General features: G+C 36.5%; 1 protein-coding gene across 1 annotated transcript in view; it reads left to right on the top strand.

The window, feature by feature from the left end:
- Window positions 1–19,770, top strand: part of TAFA5 (TAFA chemokine like family member 5) — a 1,356,938-nt gene that overhangs the window by 965,010 nt on the left and 372,158 nt on the right. Inside the window, exon 3 of the mRNA XM_044088373.1 lies at window positions 13,513–13,640. Coding sequence (XP_043944308.1) covers window positions 13,513–13,640 — 128 coding nt within the window. The remainder of the gene's footprint in view (window positions 1–13,512; window positions 13,641–19,770) is intronic.

Here is a 19,770-nt window from a genome sequence, read left to right as displayed (position 1 = left end):
CCCATATCTATACAGGAAGAATGCAGAGTCCCTGTAATCACAACTACGCAGGTAAAAGCTGTACTTTCTAAAGCCAAAAACACAGCATCCATGGGAATGGACAACATCCCAGGCTGAGTTTTATACGAACTTCAGAACAAACTGGCTCCCCACTTAAGCACCATGTTCAATAATAGCCTCGCATCAGGCTTTGTGACCACTGAATGATGCACAGCAACAGTTACCCCACTCCACAAAGGGGGAGCCACCACTGATCCTGGAAACTATCGACCTATTAGCCTGATGAGCCTGGTCTACAAGGCCATGGAGCGTATCATCACGGAACTCTTAAACAAAGACATTGGTAACCTCCAAACTCTGGATCCCACCCAGTTCAGGTTTGTGAAAGGCAGATCATACCTCCTGAACCTGATCGACTTCTTTGAGGCGGTCACCAAAGCCATGGATGAGGGTAAGGTGGTTCACACAGCCTATCTTGACATCGCCAAGGCTTTCGACACCATCACCCATTCTAGAATTATAGCTAAACTAGGTATAAATCCCTATGTCACAAGATGGGTTGCCAACTGGCTCACTGACAGAACCCACACTGTAAAAGTTGCAGACTCCAAATCTGACCTTAAAGCAATGAAAAGTGGAGTACCACAGGGTTCCATCCTGGGAACTCTCCTGTTTGGTATCTACTTCTCTGAAGTACAGGCTAACACAGAAGGCCTCTGGCTAATGAAGTTCGCAGATGACTGCAAACTAGGAGCCATAGTCAAGTCCCCAAATGATGTGGACATCCTACAGAAGGGCCTCACTGAGACAGATGCCTGGTGTCTGAGCCATGGCCTCAAGCTCAATGCCAAAAAGTGCAGTGTCATCCCCTTGGGTAAAAACTCTGTACCTATGAACTACCACATAGGCAGCAGTCTACTTAACACCGAATGCGTGATAAGAGACCTTGGGACCCAGGTGGACAGTAGTCTCTTCTTTGATAGTCACATCGCCACAGTAATCAGGAGGTCCTTCTACGTGGCACACCTCATCATAAAAGGGTTCTCATCAAGAAAAAAAGAGGTCATTGTTCCCCTTTACTCGTCACTCATTAGACCATTATAGAGTACAACACCCCTTTTGGAATGTACCTCACAAGACATCTGCAGCAGCTGGAAAGGCCACAGAGGTACCTCACAAAGAGGATTACTGGCCTCAAACAGATGACCTACACTGACCGTCTCAAAAAACTCCAGCTTTACTCCGTATCATATCGCCTACTCCGAGGTGATCTCTGCCTAACATATAAAGCTATGTCAAACCCAGAGCGGTTGGACATGGTACACCTAAAGAAATCCCAATCCCTCTAAGCTACACACTCTAGGGACCTAAACCTTATCACCACAATAGACAAGACACACTGGAGGGATAGATTCCTGTCCCAGAGACTTCCTATACTCTGAAACAAGCTACCCATCTATGTCAAGCAAAGTTCTTCATTAGCACTTTTCAAGAAAAATCTTGATAAGTGGCTGGGGAATAGGAAATACACCCCGGGGATCACTTCTGTGTCTCTGCTCGATAGTGGCACAGGAAAATAACTTTCTTGGGTGGCGTCAGCTATGGAAGCTTGCTGGCTAGGCTTATGTAGGCCCTTGGACCGATAGCTTAGTACCTACCTATGAACCTATGAACCTATGTTCTCAGCTCGTGCATTAATCTGTTTTCATCAGGGGTCATGTTGTAAAATCTTTTAGTGGGTTTGTTACTCAACATTTGCCGGATGACCCTTTCAAACAGTACCGCAAATAAATCTACAACAGTGTGGGGTGTGGGAATGTAAGAACTTTTTCTTTTAAAGCCCATATTGTCAAGGATGTCACTTTCCCTATTTATGTAATCTAGTGCCAAATGAAGTTTTCTTGTATATAATTTTAATTCCATCTGGGTGACTCATGCTGGGAAAAGCGTGAAACCTTTTGCAAATAAACTGTGATGATAATTTGTTGTTAAATGACTGTAGTTAAAAATTTAAAAATCTTGGTCTTCAGTCACTAAAACTGTTTGTGTTAGAAGTAAGGTGGTCAACATTTCTGAGCCCAACCTCTCCCCATGCATTGTAAGCAGTCCTGCATGAAGGTGCCCCTTGGGGACATTATCTCTGATTCTCTACCTCCCAGTTTAAATGTGTTGCCTAGAGTCCATTTCTCATGTCTCCCTTGTTTGCTAATCTCTATGATCGATAAAGGATCTGTTGGTTTAAAGGGATAACATTATCTGCAGGTACCTCCAAATAAATGTTGATCTCATTCATATGGCTTGCATCATTGTCGTCCATTTTACTGTGATGAGAAGTGCTGTTCTAAGTGTAAGGATAAACCTTTCTGTTGTAATCGTTGTTGTCCCAGACCAGCTTCTTGTCCTTTCTTGCCTTAATGACTTCTAGTTTATGTTTTTTTTTTTCCTAAAGATGTCCAGGTATGTAGAGGCATATTGAGAAAAAGAAAATCACTAGTGATGTTGTTCATAAGCTGGTTGATGTTATTGGGTAACCTAACCATTTTATGCTTATTGTCTCTGGTGTAAATTCTCATAAATTCATCTCCCTGTTGATCAAAAAACTCAGTAAGCACCATTTGAAGTGTGGATCCAGCCTCCATCCCATTGGGGAATTTCCATAAATGGAGTAATAAGTGTTCTTCTAATAACACTTTACAAGATTGTTGTATTTTACCCACTTGAAACCATCTTAGACAAATCAATTATGCCTCGGTTGATGAGAAGATATTCGACCTTACATGATAATGTGCTCTGTGCTTCTTTTTGTGTAATTGATGCAAAATTAGAGTAAAAACAAGACTAACTAATTACTTATTAAGCTACTTCTCATGTTGTGAAGCCAAACTGAATACAGAAGTCATGCAAGTACTAGCTGGTACACAGCTGTCCACACTCAGTGATTATATGATTCTTGAGAATGAAATGATGAAGTCAGTTTAATTGTATAACAGAGGCAGTATCTTGCGTTGACTGGAGCTGTGGTTTAGATTTATTCCATCCTAACTATAATGTTTAATCCTGATGTCTTCATCATCAGGCACAAATATAGCCAGCCAGGAGTAAAGCTGACTATCAACCATGGAAGGTGTTATTTCTTCAGTAATCTGATAATCCTTTTATCAAGCATAAGCACCGACAGAGAACTGCATAACTTCATGTCATGGGATGTTTATTTACATGCCCACCTGTCTTTGATATCTTATACAAATTCAGCATCAGTACTGACCAACATTTTTATAGCACATTCATCAAGGACCTGTCATTATTTCATTGTTATACTATTATTTACAATCATTTATCATGTCCTGTAACAGTGGATGTATATATTACACAGTATAACAATAAAAGGAAGGGGCAATGGTGAGAGATAACTGTAGTTTGAATGAAGAAGCCAGCTTCTCTCTCTCACACACACACACACACACACATACACACACACACACACACTTTATTTCCTTTAGGTTTCTGCGTTCAATGTCTGTATTGTTTATTATAAAGTCTGTAATCCTTTTATTTTTAAGTGATTTGTGCCAAAAATGTGCATGCCCTCAAACATATGGTTCAGAATCTGCATGATCCACAGGAACTGTCCAAATAATATTTTTTTTCTTCATGTTGAATACAGGTCTACTTTTGAAGTCTTATAATGCAATTTAAATAGTTTATCCATAATTTGTGCATGTTTGAATGTTTTGCAATATTTTTGTTGAAGATGTGGACATGTATTTTGTATCAGTAAGTACAGCTGTATTACAGAAAGAACAACAGATAAGTATTTTTTTTTTTATTTTAATAGGAAACTATAGTGAGTGACAACAACAGCACAACTTGAATCTTTTCCTTTCCCTCCTATCATGTCTGACATATATCTGTAAGGAAAATCCGATCGTATGATAAAGTACATGCATGTTGATAGACATGTTTTGTATATTACAAATTACAAAATAAGAGCAGATACTAGTTTACTTGCAGAAATAATAGGAAGAGATTGAAATCGTGTTTTGGAAGCTACTATTTGAATTTAATTTTCTAACAATAACTTAACAAACGTAAAGCAGGAAGGTCTTCATTGGCAGTGAAGTTAAACAGATTATTACACTGATTAAACTGCAGCGGTCTTTATAGCTCTCAGTTTTCATTGTGCCTCCTACAGGTATTATGTCCTCACATACTTAAAACATAAAATACCGAATGATTAAAACAATAAGCTAAATTAGAAGTAAACTATGGCTATGGGGTAGACAAGAATACCTGAGTAGAAAAGTACTAGGGTGCTTTCATTACATTTTCTTACATGGTTTTCACTAAAGGTCTGTTTTAGCACTCTTTTAAAGAATGAGTCTAATTATAATATCCCCAATTAATCTATTTTTTAATTCAAGATTTTTAAGACAATTGTGTGACTTTTAAAATGAAGTGTTGATGCATCAGGAGGCATATCCAGTGCAGTCATAAATGAAAAAAAAAATATTTCTGTTATACCACTCGTGATAACCATTTAAACACAGACTTGCTACTTTTTCAAGGGAAAGGGAGTTAAAAGGAGCACTAGACATTCCTTACAAATGGCAGTAAAGGAAAATAAATTTTTTTAGTTGTGGTTTCCTTGACATGTAAAGTATACTTCCTGTGTCTTGCTATTATGTGTTTCAGTAGGATAAGTTTAGTAAATAATGTCAAGATCTCTAACCTGTACCTTTCAGTTACTGGCTACAGGTACGATGTTAATGGTGCTTTTTATTAATGGTTTTAAGAGCTAAATGTTGCATGCTATGATTTCAGTTTTGCAGGACATAGAAACAAACCGTCTGCTCTCTAAGTTCCCATTTTGGATTGGTGGTTCTGTATACTCCAGTCTGACTTTGAAAACTGTCATTGTAAATACTTAAAGTTAGCCCACTGAACTAGTACCATAGGGATGGTGGAGCAAACGCAACACTTTCCATTAGTGCTGACTTGGGGGAGGGGTGCCAAAGCTTAAATAAATAGCAGCTACCATACTAACTTACAAATTGCTGTACTACATTAAAAAAAATGATCACTGACAATTTACAAGCTGCCTAGAGGCAGTGATTCTGATGGCTTATAGACATCTTGTGAAACTGCATATGAGTAAAATAGCACCCACATAATTCTATATAAGCTACCATTACTTTTCATATTTCCTTCTTTTTGACACAGTGTAACCCCATTTTCTATAGTATGCACTTTTATTTATTCATCATATGCTTAACCCTTAAGGTGTGTGTGTATAAATAAATATATATATATATATATATATATATATATATATATATATATATGTGTGTGTGTGTGTGTGTGTGTGTATATATATATATATATATATATATAGATGTGTGTGTGTGTGTGTGTGCGTATGAACCAACTTGAGTGTAGCTTTTAAAAAAGATAAATTAATGCAATTTGTTTGATAGCAAAATGGATGACTTTTTGAAAAACACAGATTCACCAAAGTTTTTGACAGTTTTAAATTCTGAACAAATAAAAAAAAAAAAGAAAACAAAACGTAATATAGCTATATACAGGGTTCTTATTAAATGATTGAAGATGTATTCTTTTGAATGCGTCTTGATCGAACTTGAAAGCATGAAAAGGCAAAATAGCGAAACAGCATATAAGCAAATTCTTTCCCTCGGAAAGAAATCACTTGGCCACTTCCATTACTTTGCTGTTTTCTTGACTGTAGTGCGATCTCGGAATTTGGTATATTTAAGTAGGGTGGGTGTTTGGGGAGCAGACCCCCATTTTATGTAATGTTTTAATTTTTTTTTTTTTTTTTTGGTGGAACAGAGATTTTTTTCCCTTGGAAAAAAAATAGCTGTTCTAAGCGTTCGAGATTGTAAGCTTTTGCTTACATGGGTTCAATAAATCATCATTCGCTTTTTTAAGAGTTCAATGATTTGCCATAGACCCTATTATAGATATATGTTTATAAGATATGCATCAAAGCACAGCTGATTAATGTCAAAATGTTTAATAATCAACTAAATGGAAACCAAAACATCAAAAACACAAAAGAATACAAAAATAAATCAGTATCTTTTTGTGATTTGTGAACTAAACTCCACTATTAAATTCAGTCCTAATTTGGATGAATAGTGTTAGTGTTATGGAATGTTATTTATTTATTTTTTTTCTAAAGAAAACTATTGGGTTGGGGAAAGCACACATTAGTAAGAATGGGGGGAGGCTAACCCCAGCAATTCATTTTATCTTACTAAAACCCTTTCCCTAACAGTACCACTGCACTGGACAGGTAAGCACACACACACACACACACACACACACACACACACACACACACACACACACACACACACACACACACACGCACATCAATCTGTCCCTTTGCCATGCCTTTATTCTAGTCTGATTTGTAAAACCTAACTTTCTTCATGAAAGCACAGCACAAAACATTTGAGGTGCAGGTGTTCAATTTTTCTGACATTGCCAAATGAGACATTCTCTTTAAAGTGCCCTTTGTATACTTGGTTCATAAGGTGTACGTTTGATGACATATATTGTGCCCATATACACATATGCATTAACCAAGAAATTTATCTAAAGCAACCAGCATTAAAACATAAGCAATTCTTAGGATAGAATGATGAACAGTTAAAAAAGTGGGTTGCCTGTTTAGAAATGTACTTCCAAATGAGGAGTATAGCCAAAGACCAGGCACCAGCAGACCTGCAAACAGAGAGTAAGAAGCTACATATATGCCTTAGAGGTATTTAATCATTCCTAACACATGCCGTACTTTTGTGTCACTTGTTTGCTTAGCTAAGCTTTTTTTTTAAATACTGTTAGTGATATTATTACAAGCAGTACGTTATTCCAAAGTTTTCTTATTCACTGAGTAATAAACCCATCTCCTTCATCTGTATTTCTGTTGCTATTAAATAATGCTCTAGTGAATCTTGATTTGATTAATCTTTTTATAAGGTCCATTTTCAAATTTTCAAATACATCAGGGTCATATATGGCTTTATATACTTACCACAGGTTCTTCCAAAATAGCATGCAGGGTAAACAGAGCGAAGATAGGTCCTGTATATTATCAGGGCGGTTTAAGTTTTCTGTTCTCTCTCTTTTCATTCTTAAGAATCTTTACAATTTATGCAGCTTAGTCAACCGACTTCTTTTTAGGCTGCAATCTAATGGTAATGCCTTTGCATATAACATATATTTCAGATAAAGCATTTCTGCAATTGCATGTAAATTTGGGAAGAATGCTTTATTTTTATAGTGATGGGTTTGACTTTTATTAAATTCTCAACTTTTACTGTCTCCATCATTGTTTCAATCAGGGTATATTATGTTTTCTCAAATTTTGCAATACTTTGTTTAGTAACAGTTGAAGCATGATTGTATTGCTCCAAGTACTGACTTTGCTTAATCCATTAGGAGGTACTTTTACATCATTTGGGGAGGTGAAAGTTTGCAGCTGGCAGCTTATTTTCCTACCACAACTCACCACTTGTAGTTATAGTCTAGAAAAATAAGTGAGAAAGGAGTCCTGAAAAATATTTGCCTTAGTGAGCTAACTTGTTCTCCTTACTGACGGAGTTTATCTATAGTGACTTTATGGAGGATAGACACAAATTATTTTGCAAACTTGAGGGAAGCGGTATGTATGGTTAGTCTCTCATTTTGCAGAAATGCTACCGAATCATAGGTAGGATCTTCCCTTAAGAAAACTATATTGTTTTGAGCTTATTAATGTAAAGGGCAACAAAATGTCTTAAGAAAAACTTAGTTTTTACCTGCACTGTAAATCTGCAAAGATTAAAAGTGAGGCCTGATGGTCTGTGTTTATTTTTATTCTTATACTGTGTTTCCTTTACCTATGTGGACCACTAGGTCCATGTTCATTTGCAATTAATCCATTAGCAAGTATATGCAAGGGTTTTAATGGGTTTCTCCTGTATGGAAATGTTATGATTTCTTATAATTTGGAGCTTTTTGTTATTTTGTCTGTTATGTTGGCAGGGGAATCACAATTAGTATGCAATACTTACTTACAAACAGGATTTTTTCAGTCAGAAAATCAGTTTTTCATAGAATCATAAGAGGTTACTAGGCTATTGGCTCTGAGGCCCTTATAAGTCTAGCCAATGTTTAGACAAATCAACACTCGATGCCCCTGTCCAGCAGGGACATGGGTGGAATCCCAGGGGTATATTTTCTGTTTCCCACCCAATTATCCAGGTTGCGCTTAAAAAGGGGTAAAGAGATACTCTGCTTGATGTGGAGAGGGAGTCTATTCCACAGATGGGGAGTCTCTGGTACATAAATCTGTCCCGCCAACAAGTCTTGTTGATGTCACAGACAAGGTTGAGGCCACGCATGTGGGTTACTCGAGTTGAGCTTGACTTGCGGATATGCAGCAGTCCCATCAAGGTGAGGTCCATGAATTCATTGTATGCCAGACAGAGGACACCTCAGAGGAGTCTGTATGAAACAGAGTAGAGGGGTAGAGCTTTTAGCCTATCTGTGTATGGTAGATGTTTGAGGCCCTGGATTCTCCTGGTAAGGAACATCTGTGGTCTCTCCAGCTGCTACATGTGCTTTGCGAGGTACATGCCGAAAGAGGCGTTGTACTCAGTAATGGGTCTTATAAGGGAAGACTGCCTTATAAGTGATTGATGGTCAGATATATTTATTTAGCATTTCCCTGAGACACTGGATGCCACTTTTTGGTAGCAGCCCTGTTATGTTTTATTTTTTTTTTCAAACTTGTTTTACATAAAAGCCAATTGATAAATTTGAATTTTTACTGTATTTTCATATTTTCATTTTAATCTATATCCATAGCTCTTCCCTGTTGACAGTTCTGAGCCATTATCTCATTGTGTAAGATTATTCTCTTTTGAAATCAAGGGTTCTCACCTTTTATTTATTACTCAGTAGTTCATTTGATTCTGATCTATATTCAGTGGTAATCACCTTTCTGTATATGCTTTACTCATGATCAAGACAACAAAAAGTCACAATATTTAATAGCATTTCTGGTGAGAGTGTGGGTTATGATATGTATTACCATTGCTGGTTTTACCTCATCTGTGCTGATAATGAGCATGGCTTTCTTCTCATTTCTTAGAGATCATTTTATGTTTGCTTTCCTAATGATGAATACATCTTTCACCTCAGACTACTCTAATAATTAGAATGAGACATTAAGAATTCCATGCCATTTATCTGTCTCATCCCACCATGGTTGTTTAAAAGGCTTATTGATAAATTACTTCATTCTATTATTTTAATAATTTGGTTCCTTCTCCAGACAGTTGAAGACCATAATGCTTACAAAGGCCTCCATCCCACAAGTTAATTTTTAGTCTATAGTGTAACCAAGATCCTGCACTATACAAGTGGTGTTTTCAGTCTGGTGTTAAAACAAATGGTGTTAAAGATTTCCTTCTTTCCTTTACATGGACAGAAAGCAGCAAATAGACTGTTCCAGTATATGATATATCATCCGTCTAAGAGTCATCGTATACTATTTTTGCAATCTCATCCTGAATTGCTTCAGACTAATTGTTAGCCTTTCATTTTGTCAGCTCCTTTCCTATGCTATGGTCCTATAATGCAAAAATGTTATTATTGTTTTTTTCACTCTATTTTTGGCTACACTTAGGTGACCATCAGCTGTATACGTGGCCTCTGTTCATCCACTGCATCTACCAAGCAGGGATTAGCCACCCTGGAATAGCTCTACCCCATGTTTGGAGATGGTGGGAAGATTGATGATTTAGGAGCAATGTCATGCTGCTTGGCAGTGGTTTCTCTTTAGGCCTAATTCTACTTCCTGAGAGCAGCTAAACCATCTCAGACGTTGTCAGGTAATTGGCTTTATGGTGTATTGTCCACACATCTACATGTGAATCAGTCAAAGCCCTGCTTCCCTTATTAACAATGGCCTCTGTATTTCTCTGGCATCCATTGGGTATCAGTTGAGATGGTGCATCTGATCACTTGCATTTGCACTTCCCAGCTTGGGCATGCCTCTCTTCTCCACTTGTGCCACCAAGTGCCATAGTTGGTAATTGAACCTAGGTGATCTGGACCATAATCAAGGCACTATCACTCTGTCTAACTGATGCAAGCCTCCAGTGTAAAAGCCGCCATCTCTCCTTTTTTTACAACTCGTGCCAGGCTTATAACTTGCATCATGATCACATAATTTTCATAGATCTGTACTGCTGCTAAATTAAACCTCCAAACAGAATTTGTTTGTTTTCGGCCACACTGGTCTATATGTGCTGAGAAGATAAACCGGTCACTGTTATTAAAAAAAAGAGTGCAGGAACACCATAATATTACTAAGGAGATTTCCATTCCACCACCTTTACCCCTCAAGACCCCACTACAGTCCAGCTGTTTTGCATTCTTGTAAAATGATTCATCAATGGGGGTTGACAGGTGACCATTTGTGGTATCTATGACAGAATGTGAGCCCCTGAAAGCCGTCTATGTTTTGTTCTTCATCCTTTGTTGTATACCACATATATCTTCTTTTAACTTCTTTCCTACAGCTTTGGATGCATCAACACAGATAATTGTCATATATCAGATACCCCAGCACTTGACTGCATTCACTTACATAGTCACCCATTCACCCCTCCACACACATGAACAAGCCTTCTCAACTTAACTAATCCCCCCAATTGTAATGCAAGAAGCACACACACACACACACACACACACACACACACACACACACACACACACACACACACCTCCTCAAATATACAGATTTTCACAGAATGTCCAGATTTTTGCCTCATATTTTTTGGTCTGTTTTTCAGAAAACTGTGATTTTCTGGCAAATTAGTGTGAAATCATTAAAGATTGAGGTTAGAAAATAATGACAGACTTGAGCTATAGACTACACGCCCTTCAGAAAATTCATGCTAATGCAAAGCCTGTTATTCTATCAACTTTCTAAGTTCATAAGAGCAATATTTAAAACATTTCCCCATTTTTGGGCTTTTGTCCCACTTTTATTTATGGCTTTGTATAGATTTCTTGCTCTAAGAGGTTGAGAGCTATGATCCACACACACCCACATACACACACCTCAAACCTTTCTTATCCCTGTAGCCATGCACACACAAACTGCCACATGCTTGCACTCATTCACAGCCCACAATGACTATGTCTGTGCTAAGCTCACCAAATCTTACCTAATATTCAGTCTCTCCCATTCAAAGTAATGGGTCAACATGGTCTTTTGGCAAAGTTAATTAATATATCTGGCTGCATAAATCATTTACCATAACCATTTCTAGGGAAGAGTACTTGCTTAATTATCATATTCTGCCCCCCTCAGAATACCTCACTAGCAGTATTGTTGGCCATAGAAACAGACCACTTTGATGATCTATGGACCGCATATAATCACTGCTCTGTGGCTATGTAAAAAACAGAAAAGGTTACTGCCAGCTGCAAAATGTCAGACTTACAGGATAGCACTTCTTTTCTGAATCCTAGGAAATAACTTCTGTCCCTTTAAGGTATGGTACAATTAAAACAGAAGTGACTTTGGGAAGGAAGTATTATTCAGTGTTGCCAGTAAAATCAGAAAAAAATTGTGGATATAGACTGTTTGAAGATTCTGTCAATGAGCTCTAGACGAAATATCCTCTACTAAGTTATTGCATTTCCATTTGACTCAATTAATTGCTTTCAGCATCTTTGAAAGCAAATATTGTTCTGTCATTACAGGCTTTTATAAAAGTCAAAATGAATTACTTATTTTCCTCAGATTAACAGTCCTTAGTTTAAGCATTTGAAACACACAAGACTCTTTCTAATACTAGTTGAAATTTGTATAAAACTTTGAAATGACATATAAATTACTAAATTAAAGTAAACTGTGATGGAACATTTGTATCTAGATGCAAGGGGGGGGGGGGGCTATAATCAGTGTAAGTTCAGAAACAAAGTACTGTGCCCACACAGCCCATTAAATGATTCAGTCATTGAACAAAGTCTCCTGAAATGTTCTTAAAATCCTTAGGAGATTAAGTTTTTGAACTCCTGAAAAAAAAAATCTACTTCTACATTGTAAGAGCTTTACATGGTTAAGAACAATAGGTTTTGCATCAGCATACATTTTGTGAACAGAAAGAAGTATAAGACTGTTAAATCTGACATTATTTAAGGACTGTAATCCTCAGAAATGTATCACAAAGTCAAAAAAATTATGAAGGACAAATGAAAAATATGAGTCAAAATCAGAAATGCTTTGCAAAAATCAGGGGCAATTGAGAGGTATAATTAAGTTCAGATTTGCTCTTGTGCAAGACTTCTTGTTGTTCAGGTAAGTAAAGATATGGTCATTAGAGTGAGACTTAATTAATGCACTGCTATTGTCACAGTGCAAAGCCTTCATTAATGTATTATGACTGCCATATACTGTGCTACAGTGCCTGTTTGTTAGGTTTGACAAATTCGCTAACATTTTCTACCTCATATAGTTAAGTATTAACTAAATTTTAACTATACCATTTATGAAATATATTTATATTTCTCATGTTTCTACTGCTGACATCAGGTATATGAGCACTGAAGCAGAAACGTTGTTCAGATATTCAAAGACCCAGCATGGACTGGAGCAGATGTCTAAGAACAGGCTAGGGAGAGTATAAATGTCTGATCCCATACCTCTGGCATTGCATTTGAGCCCATGCATGCAAAATGTCTGGTCTCATACCTCCATGCCATTCTACCTGTTTTCTTCTCTCCCCACTGTTACAGCTGACAGATGTACCTGTCCTGTCCATACAACTTTGACAAACTGCTGTTCATCTTTAGTCACTTTTATAAATCATACCAAAGAGGAAGGTCTGAGGAAGCAGTGTTGATCACTGCCAAAGCGCTAACCTTTTGTAATAAATGTTGCTGATTTTATTTCAGGAGTGTCTGCCTCCTGCCTTGTTCGGGTTCTTGGTGATTTACTGCTTGTTTGTGGATTTACTCACTATTTGGAGTTTGTTCATACTAGAGACCTGTTTACACAGATGGAATGGGGCATTTAAGTACCCTAGTCACTGCTGAGTCCTGGAGCAATGGAGAAATGTGGAATGCCAGTGAGATAATTCGGACAGCACAGTTCTGTCAGTGCCTGGTACAAATCATTTTGTACCAATAATAACATATCTGTGATTCCAACCTTAGATAATCACAGAGACACTTACCTGTCATTCTAACACCTTGATAAAATGTCAGTCGAATTAAATATTGATCATGTAACTGTATTAGTATAACAACTGGCAATAACTAATTTTCTTCTGTAAAAATACAGTTGAGACAGAAATGTGTCAATGGAGAGTTGACTTTGGCATTCATTGTATATGTAACATGCACAGATTCAATACTGGTCTTGTAAATCAGAAAAAAAAACTTCTGTGTGATAATTCCTGTCTTTTTTTTTTTTAACAACAGCAAGAATTATAAAGATGAAACAGTGGTGTGAAATGCTTCCATGTTTAGAAGATGAAGGGTGTAGTTTGTTAATCAATAAATCAGGCTGGACCTGTACACAGCCCGGTGGGCGAATAAAGACAACAACGGTAAGACAGTTTAACAATTTTGCTGATTTTTAAGCTTTCCACAAAGTCAGATAAGACATTTCTTTATTAATTTATGTATGCATATATACATTTATGATTGTATACCTGTAAACACATATGCATTAATTAATATTTTTTGTCATAATATGTCTTTCTAACATTGCAAAAAGTGATAAACTGTGGTGCTCTATACAATATATTTATTGGTATTATTTTTTGTTGCAAGTTGCTTGGGCATAGATTTTCTAAAGGGGTAACATAACACAGTTTCATTAGAGCTCAGTATAAAATTCTATTAATTTTGTAGAATGTATAGTATACCTAGCAAAAGCATCATTTAAATGGAGAAAAATGTCACAGCCATTGAAAACAGGTCAAAGTCAATGTAAGCCTAGTGATTTTGTAAAGTTAGTACAAAATGATATTCATAAATGTATTTTGTAGAAAAACAATGAAAATAATGAACATTTTATTACTGCCTTAATGCAAGATACAAAAGAAAAAAATACAAAATGAAAAACATACTAATGCTAATAACATTATAGGACCTGTAACTGTAGTGTGGTCAGTGGATAAGTCTTTTACTGGACATAACATAGATTCTGAACAGCCCAAAAGAATCTGTGCGTAAAGTTTCATATTTCCTTGTTAGCCAGCTAAGACATTGATATGACCCAGTGATCTGCAAAATGTTCAGAGAGGAAGGCAGAGTATACAAAATGAGGTAAGAATGTCAAGATTGCAACAAAATAAATGTAGTGATGTAGTTGAAACATAATGCACAAAGGTAATGATAGTGTACCTACATGAAATAAATCAAACAAAAATGAATTATATACAGTGAGTCTGCTTTATAAGAGATGAGATACTGTTATAATAAAAATGGGCGTTAATATAATTATAGCAAGTTATATAAATTCAAGTAGTTAGTGCAACAGATGACAGGGACTACAGACCCTGAATATGCATTGCTGCCACCAGTACGACAAGGAACAAGTAGTTATGAAGCCCAAATACACACACTGGTGCTGCTCATTTACAACTGACCTTACTGCTAAAGGAAAAGGTGCCCTACTGGCTTTGGTTGTGACTAACACCTGCCTTACCAAAGTAATCTGTGTGCTGTTACCTCTAGAGCATGGTTGCAATAACTGATTCCCCAGGATTTGACACAACTCAGTCTGAGCCCAATGTCTTCTGGTATCAAGTTATCAACAGTAAATGGTATTTAACATAACTGTGAGTGCTGCTGATACTACTCCAGCAACACTACCACCTTAATAATAGCCATTATACATTTCCCCATAATCAGACTGCTAATCTAATACAGTGATGTTAGTTACTAAAAACTCATTTAATGATCCAACCAGCTTTATGTTATGATATCTGATGGCCAAATAATTCCTCTCTTCAAATGAGTGACAGCAAAAGTTACACATCGCTATTAAAATATCCTTAACTCATTACAGCCATGTACGCCTCCAGAAATTTCAGTGGTTAACTCCTACTGACGCCTCTAGGCGTCAAATATTGCTTGCTTATATTTGTACTAATGACTCCAAAGTCATGTTACATACAAGGTATCTGAAGATTTCATCTTAAAGCATGCATGATTGCAAAGTCAATTGTATTGATATTTGGCGTCTGTCTAAGGCAGCTAAAGAGATATTGAATGCTATTTCTATACTGTTTACTTATATTGTAATAATTTTGTTTCTCTAAATATCTTAATATTCAGGTAACAGAGACAGAACTGCATAACCTCATATGAAAGCACATAGCTGTATGAAGAAAATCCTACTGGCAGTATGTGTCTTGCTTGAATGGTTACTGAAATAGCATAGGCTGTTTACACAACATTATAAAATTAATATTCACTGCCTTTATTTTGCCTCATAAAATCCATTTTAAAGCATCCACCTGAATGAATGGCACTAATATAAAGATGAATTTATCCTGAATAGTTTGCCATTTACAGTTTTCTAGTAACACTTATGGTTCCAGAGATATGAATACTTGTTTGAATTTTAAGGTGATAACTTCATTTTTTTAAGGCCCAGGCCACACTCTTTGGGAGTTAGAAGTACACACACAAAAGAGTTGCACTGGAGGGAATGAGTTAATTAGAAAAACAGGACATCAGCCGCCATCTTGTCAGATTATTTATTTTATTTATTGACATTGGATTACAGGGAATGTCCAACTGGTTAGAAGCCCATTTCCAGTGGAGACCTGGGGAGAAAAGCTTCAAAGCATTACAAAACATTTACGAGCAATAATTTTGCACTCTTTAAAAATAATACAAAAAAACCCCTACAATTTAAATAATTATACCAAACTAGACATGATATGAAAACATTGGTTAAGAATAGGTACAAGTTTTAGGACAATGATTTAATAGAGAAAATGTAGCCAATTTATAGAGAAATTAAACATAAGTTACTATATAATACAAACAGGAACTGCAATATGAATTAAGAGAACAGTAGACTTATGGTATATTTGGAGAGAATGCTGGAAGAGAGAAATTGATAAAAGTAAGGAAGTGAGAAGAAGGGAGAGCCAGGAGATGTAAGGTATGACTAGGTATTTGTTCACATTTAGGGCTAAAGCTTATACTGGTATTGAGCAAGACCAGCATCAGCTTTTGGCTAGAAAGTCTTTCAGAATGGTTTTGAAGGATAGGAAGGAGAGTATTGATCTGATGGATAGAGATAAAGAGTTCTAGGCCTTAGCAACATGGTATGAGTACAGACAATGCTCAGCAGATTTCATACGTTTGTGGACAGATAGGAGTTTTTAGTCACTGGATCGTCATGATCAACTGAGAATATAGTTGTGTGGAATATTACTTAGTGCCTGACTAGCAGATGGATTCTAGATAATTTTATAGGTGGTAAGAAGTTGGGAATATGTTAGTTGATGGGATAATTCTAACTACTTTAAGTTTTTTTAGCATTATACAGTGGTGGTTTCTGAAAGGGGTATTTGCGACAAATTTATCAGCTTTGTTATAGCATTGCTCAGGTTTTGATTTTTGTCATAGCTGAAGGTTAGAATGGATGGGAGTGCCATAAAGAAGTGTAGAAGGAGATAAGTAGTGACAAGTGTAACTTTAGTTGCATTGGTGAGAAAGTTTTTGGCTCTGTAAAGCATTCTTAGTTTTTGATGTGTTTTTCTCACACAATTTTGTATATGCAGATTGAATTTAAGATTATCATCAACTATCATCCCTAATAATTTGCTATGAGAAGCAACTTCAATGGTTGTATTGGCAAGACCAAGGACTTTACATTTTGTTTTTTTCATGGTAGAGAGACTGGGTAAAAAAAGTAGTAGTTTTTTTTTTTAGGGTTGAACATGAGGTGTGAGTTGTAAATCTATGTTTCAGTTGCTGTAAAATTTCTTAAGTAATTTTTTGAAGGTGTGCCATGTTGTCAGATGTGCAAATGAGTGTATAGTCATCTGAAGACTGTATTAGGGAGGCCAGTTGTGTGGATGAGTGGAGGGTGTTGGCGAGAACGTTAAAGTGGAGGGGATCAAGGATAAAACCTTGTAGCACACTGCTGGTGACTGGGAGGTATAGAGAGAGAGAGAGAGAGAGAGAGAGAGAGAGAGAGAGAGAGAGTACCATTTTACTGACGGATACCTTTTGTATAGGTAGCTTTTTAGCCAAAAAAGGATGAGCTGAGAGAGACCTAATGAGGACATTTGGAGTAGAAGTTTGCATTGACAAGCTATGTTGAAGGCTTTAGACAAGTCATAAGGAGAAGGCTAGTTGCCATTATCGCTAACTTTATTGACCATAGATATATAGGTTAGAAGTGAAGTGCTAGTACTATAGGAAGGATGGAAGCCATGCTGTATCATGGATAAGAGTTTTTAATGCAGGAGATATGTTAGCAATTGTTCTTGAATACATTTTTCAAGTATTTTCTAGAGGGGGATAAGATTGCTGTAGGTCTAAATTTAGTAAAGTCTGTTGAATTTTTTTGGAATTTAGGACTCCTGGATTGACCTATTTGTAAGGACTGGAGACAGGGTAGGCAATGCTCTCAGCTGCTACTTTAAGTTACTCACTTGGAAGATCATCAGTTGAAGTAGAGCATGGTTTGACTTTTTTTAAGAGTACTTTTATATAGGATGTGGACACAGGTTTAAAGGTGAAAGTTCATGTGCTGATACATGGCCGCTGGGCAGGGTTAGGATTAAATGTTGGAAAATCCTTGTTTAGAGATGCTATACTATCGTAAATAAGAAATGAATTGGATTGCAGTTTCATGTGATGAGTTATAGGGAAAGAGGTTATGTTTGAATTTATGGCAGGGATACAAAACTTCTTTAATGGCTGTCCAGAATTGTTTATAGTTGTATTTACTATTACTCTGAGAGTTATGATAGTATAGTTGCTTTGTCTTCATTAATTTTCTTTTTAGTATAAACTGCAAAGCAGTCTAAACTTTTCAAAATATTATGGCGTTTTATATTTTTCACATTCTTCCCATGCTTTTTCCATATCCTGCATTAGCATTCTTCTCTTTTTGCATAGCCAACTTGCATTATTTGTTTTTAGTCTCAAACTTTTAGGAGGTGCAAGGCTATTTAGAAAAGTTGTACTGAGTTCATTTATAGCATCATCTAAGGGGAGGATTTTTAGGAAGTTCCAGTTAACAGATGGTAGGGTGGTAATAAACATGTCTGGGTCAAACTTGGAAAGTTTGCGTGTTGTTTTACAAACATGCTGTTTAAGTGTATGTGTGAGAAGTCTGGTTATATAGATTTGGAGATGATCATAGAGACAGTCAGACATATTACCTTAGGTGGTGTATTTGTTAGGGTCTGATACCTGGATCCAGTCTAACATTTATTATTGCTATAATGTTTGGGGCATTTAATTAGTTGTTTGATACCAAATAAGTTCACAATAGATGTAGGGGACATAGAGTTTATGTCCAACCAATTGACATTCACATTAACTAATAGTATTTTTCTTATGGAATTGTTATGGATATCCACTGTATGATAGCTTCCAGTATAGCTGTATTGTCGGTAGGAGTGATGTAAAGTACAGTAATACATACTTGTTTATAATTGTTTGATTTCAGGAAAGTAATAAGAAGTTCTGCTGAATTTAATTTTGGTATTGGTTTGCTGTAATGGGAAATGTGGTAGTTGCTGAGAAATATTAAAACAATACCACCAGCCTTCCTCTTTAAACAATCATTACAAATAATACTATAGCTAGGGTAAAGATGTAAATTTGAAGTTGTTTATGCTGCATTTATGCCAAGTTTCTATTACAGCAAGAATATCAAGCTTATGTTGAGTAATCCAGGAATGTGGGTCAGCAATTTTATTTCTTATGCTTCCAACATTTATGGCAGCAAAAGTTAGATTATTGGGGGTGGGAGCTGACTATAGTATGATTAGAACAGTGTGTGGAAGAGAATTGTCTTGATGTTCATTGTGATAGGTGGGGCCAGGACAAGGGTGAATCTCTCCCCCTATAAGGATTTTAGTATACTGGGGATTTATTAATACTTGATTTTTTGAAGAGTATTAATTTTGTTATGGTTTGTGTTGAAATGGAGTTACTCAGTCTATATTTGGAGTAAAGATAAGGGGCATCATTAATTAGGTTTGGTGTGATGTGTGAGGAGTGTAGCAAGGGCATATGAATAAGTGACTGGGACAGAGATGGAGATATGTTGAAAGCTATTATAAAGTCATGGTAGGATGAGAGATATCCCATTATCAGGGAAAGAATAGAGGAGAAGCTTGATTAAGTAAGGGGATATGCATGCTATAGTTGGCAGGTACTGGGGAAGTAGGGATCAAGAAGGAAAAAGAAGTTGTAGGGTGCAAGGTTATTGAATGTTGGTGGAGTCTGAAAGCTGATAGAGGATAGGTAGGAAAGAAGTATTTTCTATGAAGAAAGAGAGTTAGATTGTCCTAGTATCTTCTCTGGGATGTAAGGAATCGAGGGGTTTAATAGGCTAGAGTATGGGAACATAGTTAAAATAGGAAGAAATGAGGGTTTATTTGGAAAAAATAGAATAGATAAGTGCTTTTAGGGAGGGGTGCATAAAGCAGTATGGGGAGGGATAAAGGTACTTGGGAATGGTGCTAA

Source organism: Protopterus annectens, chromosome 11.part0 (assembly GCF_019279795.1).
Source record: "Protopterus annectens isolate FY-2018-M chromosome 11.part0, PAN1.0, whole genome shotgun sequence".
Lineage (NCBI taxonomy): Eukaryota > Metazoa > Chordata > Ceratodontiformes > Protopteridae > Protopterus > Protopterus annectens.
Note: the sequence above shows the minus strand (reverse complement) of the source record. Positions and strands in the feature narration are given on the sequence as shown.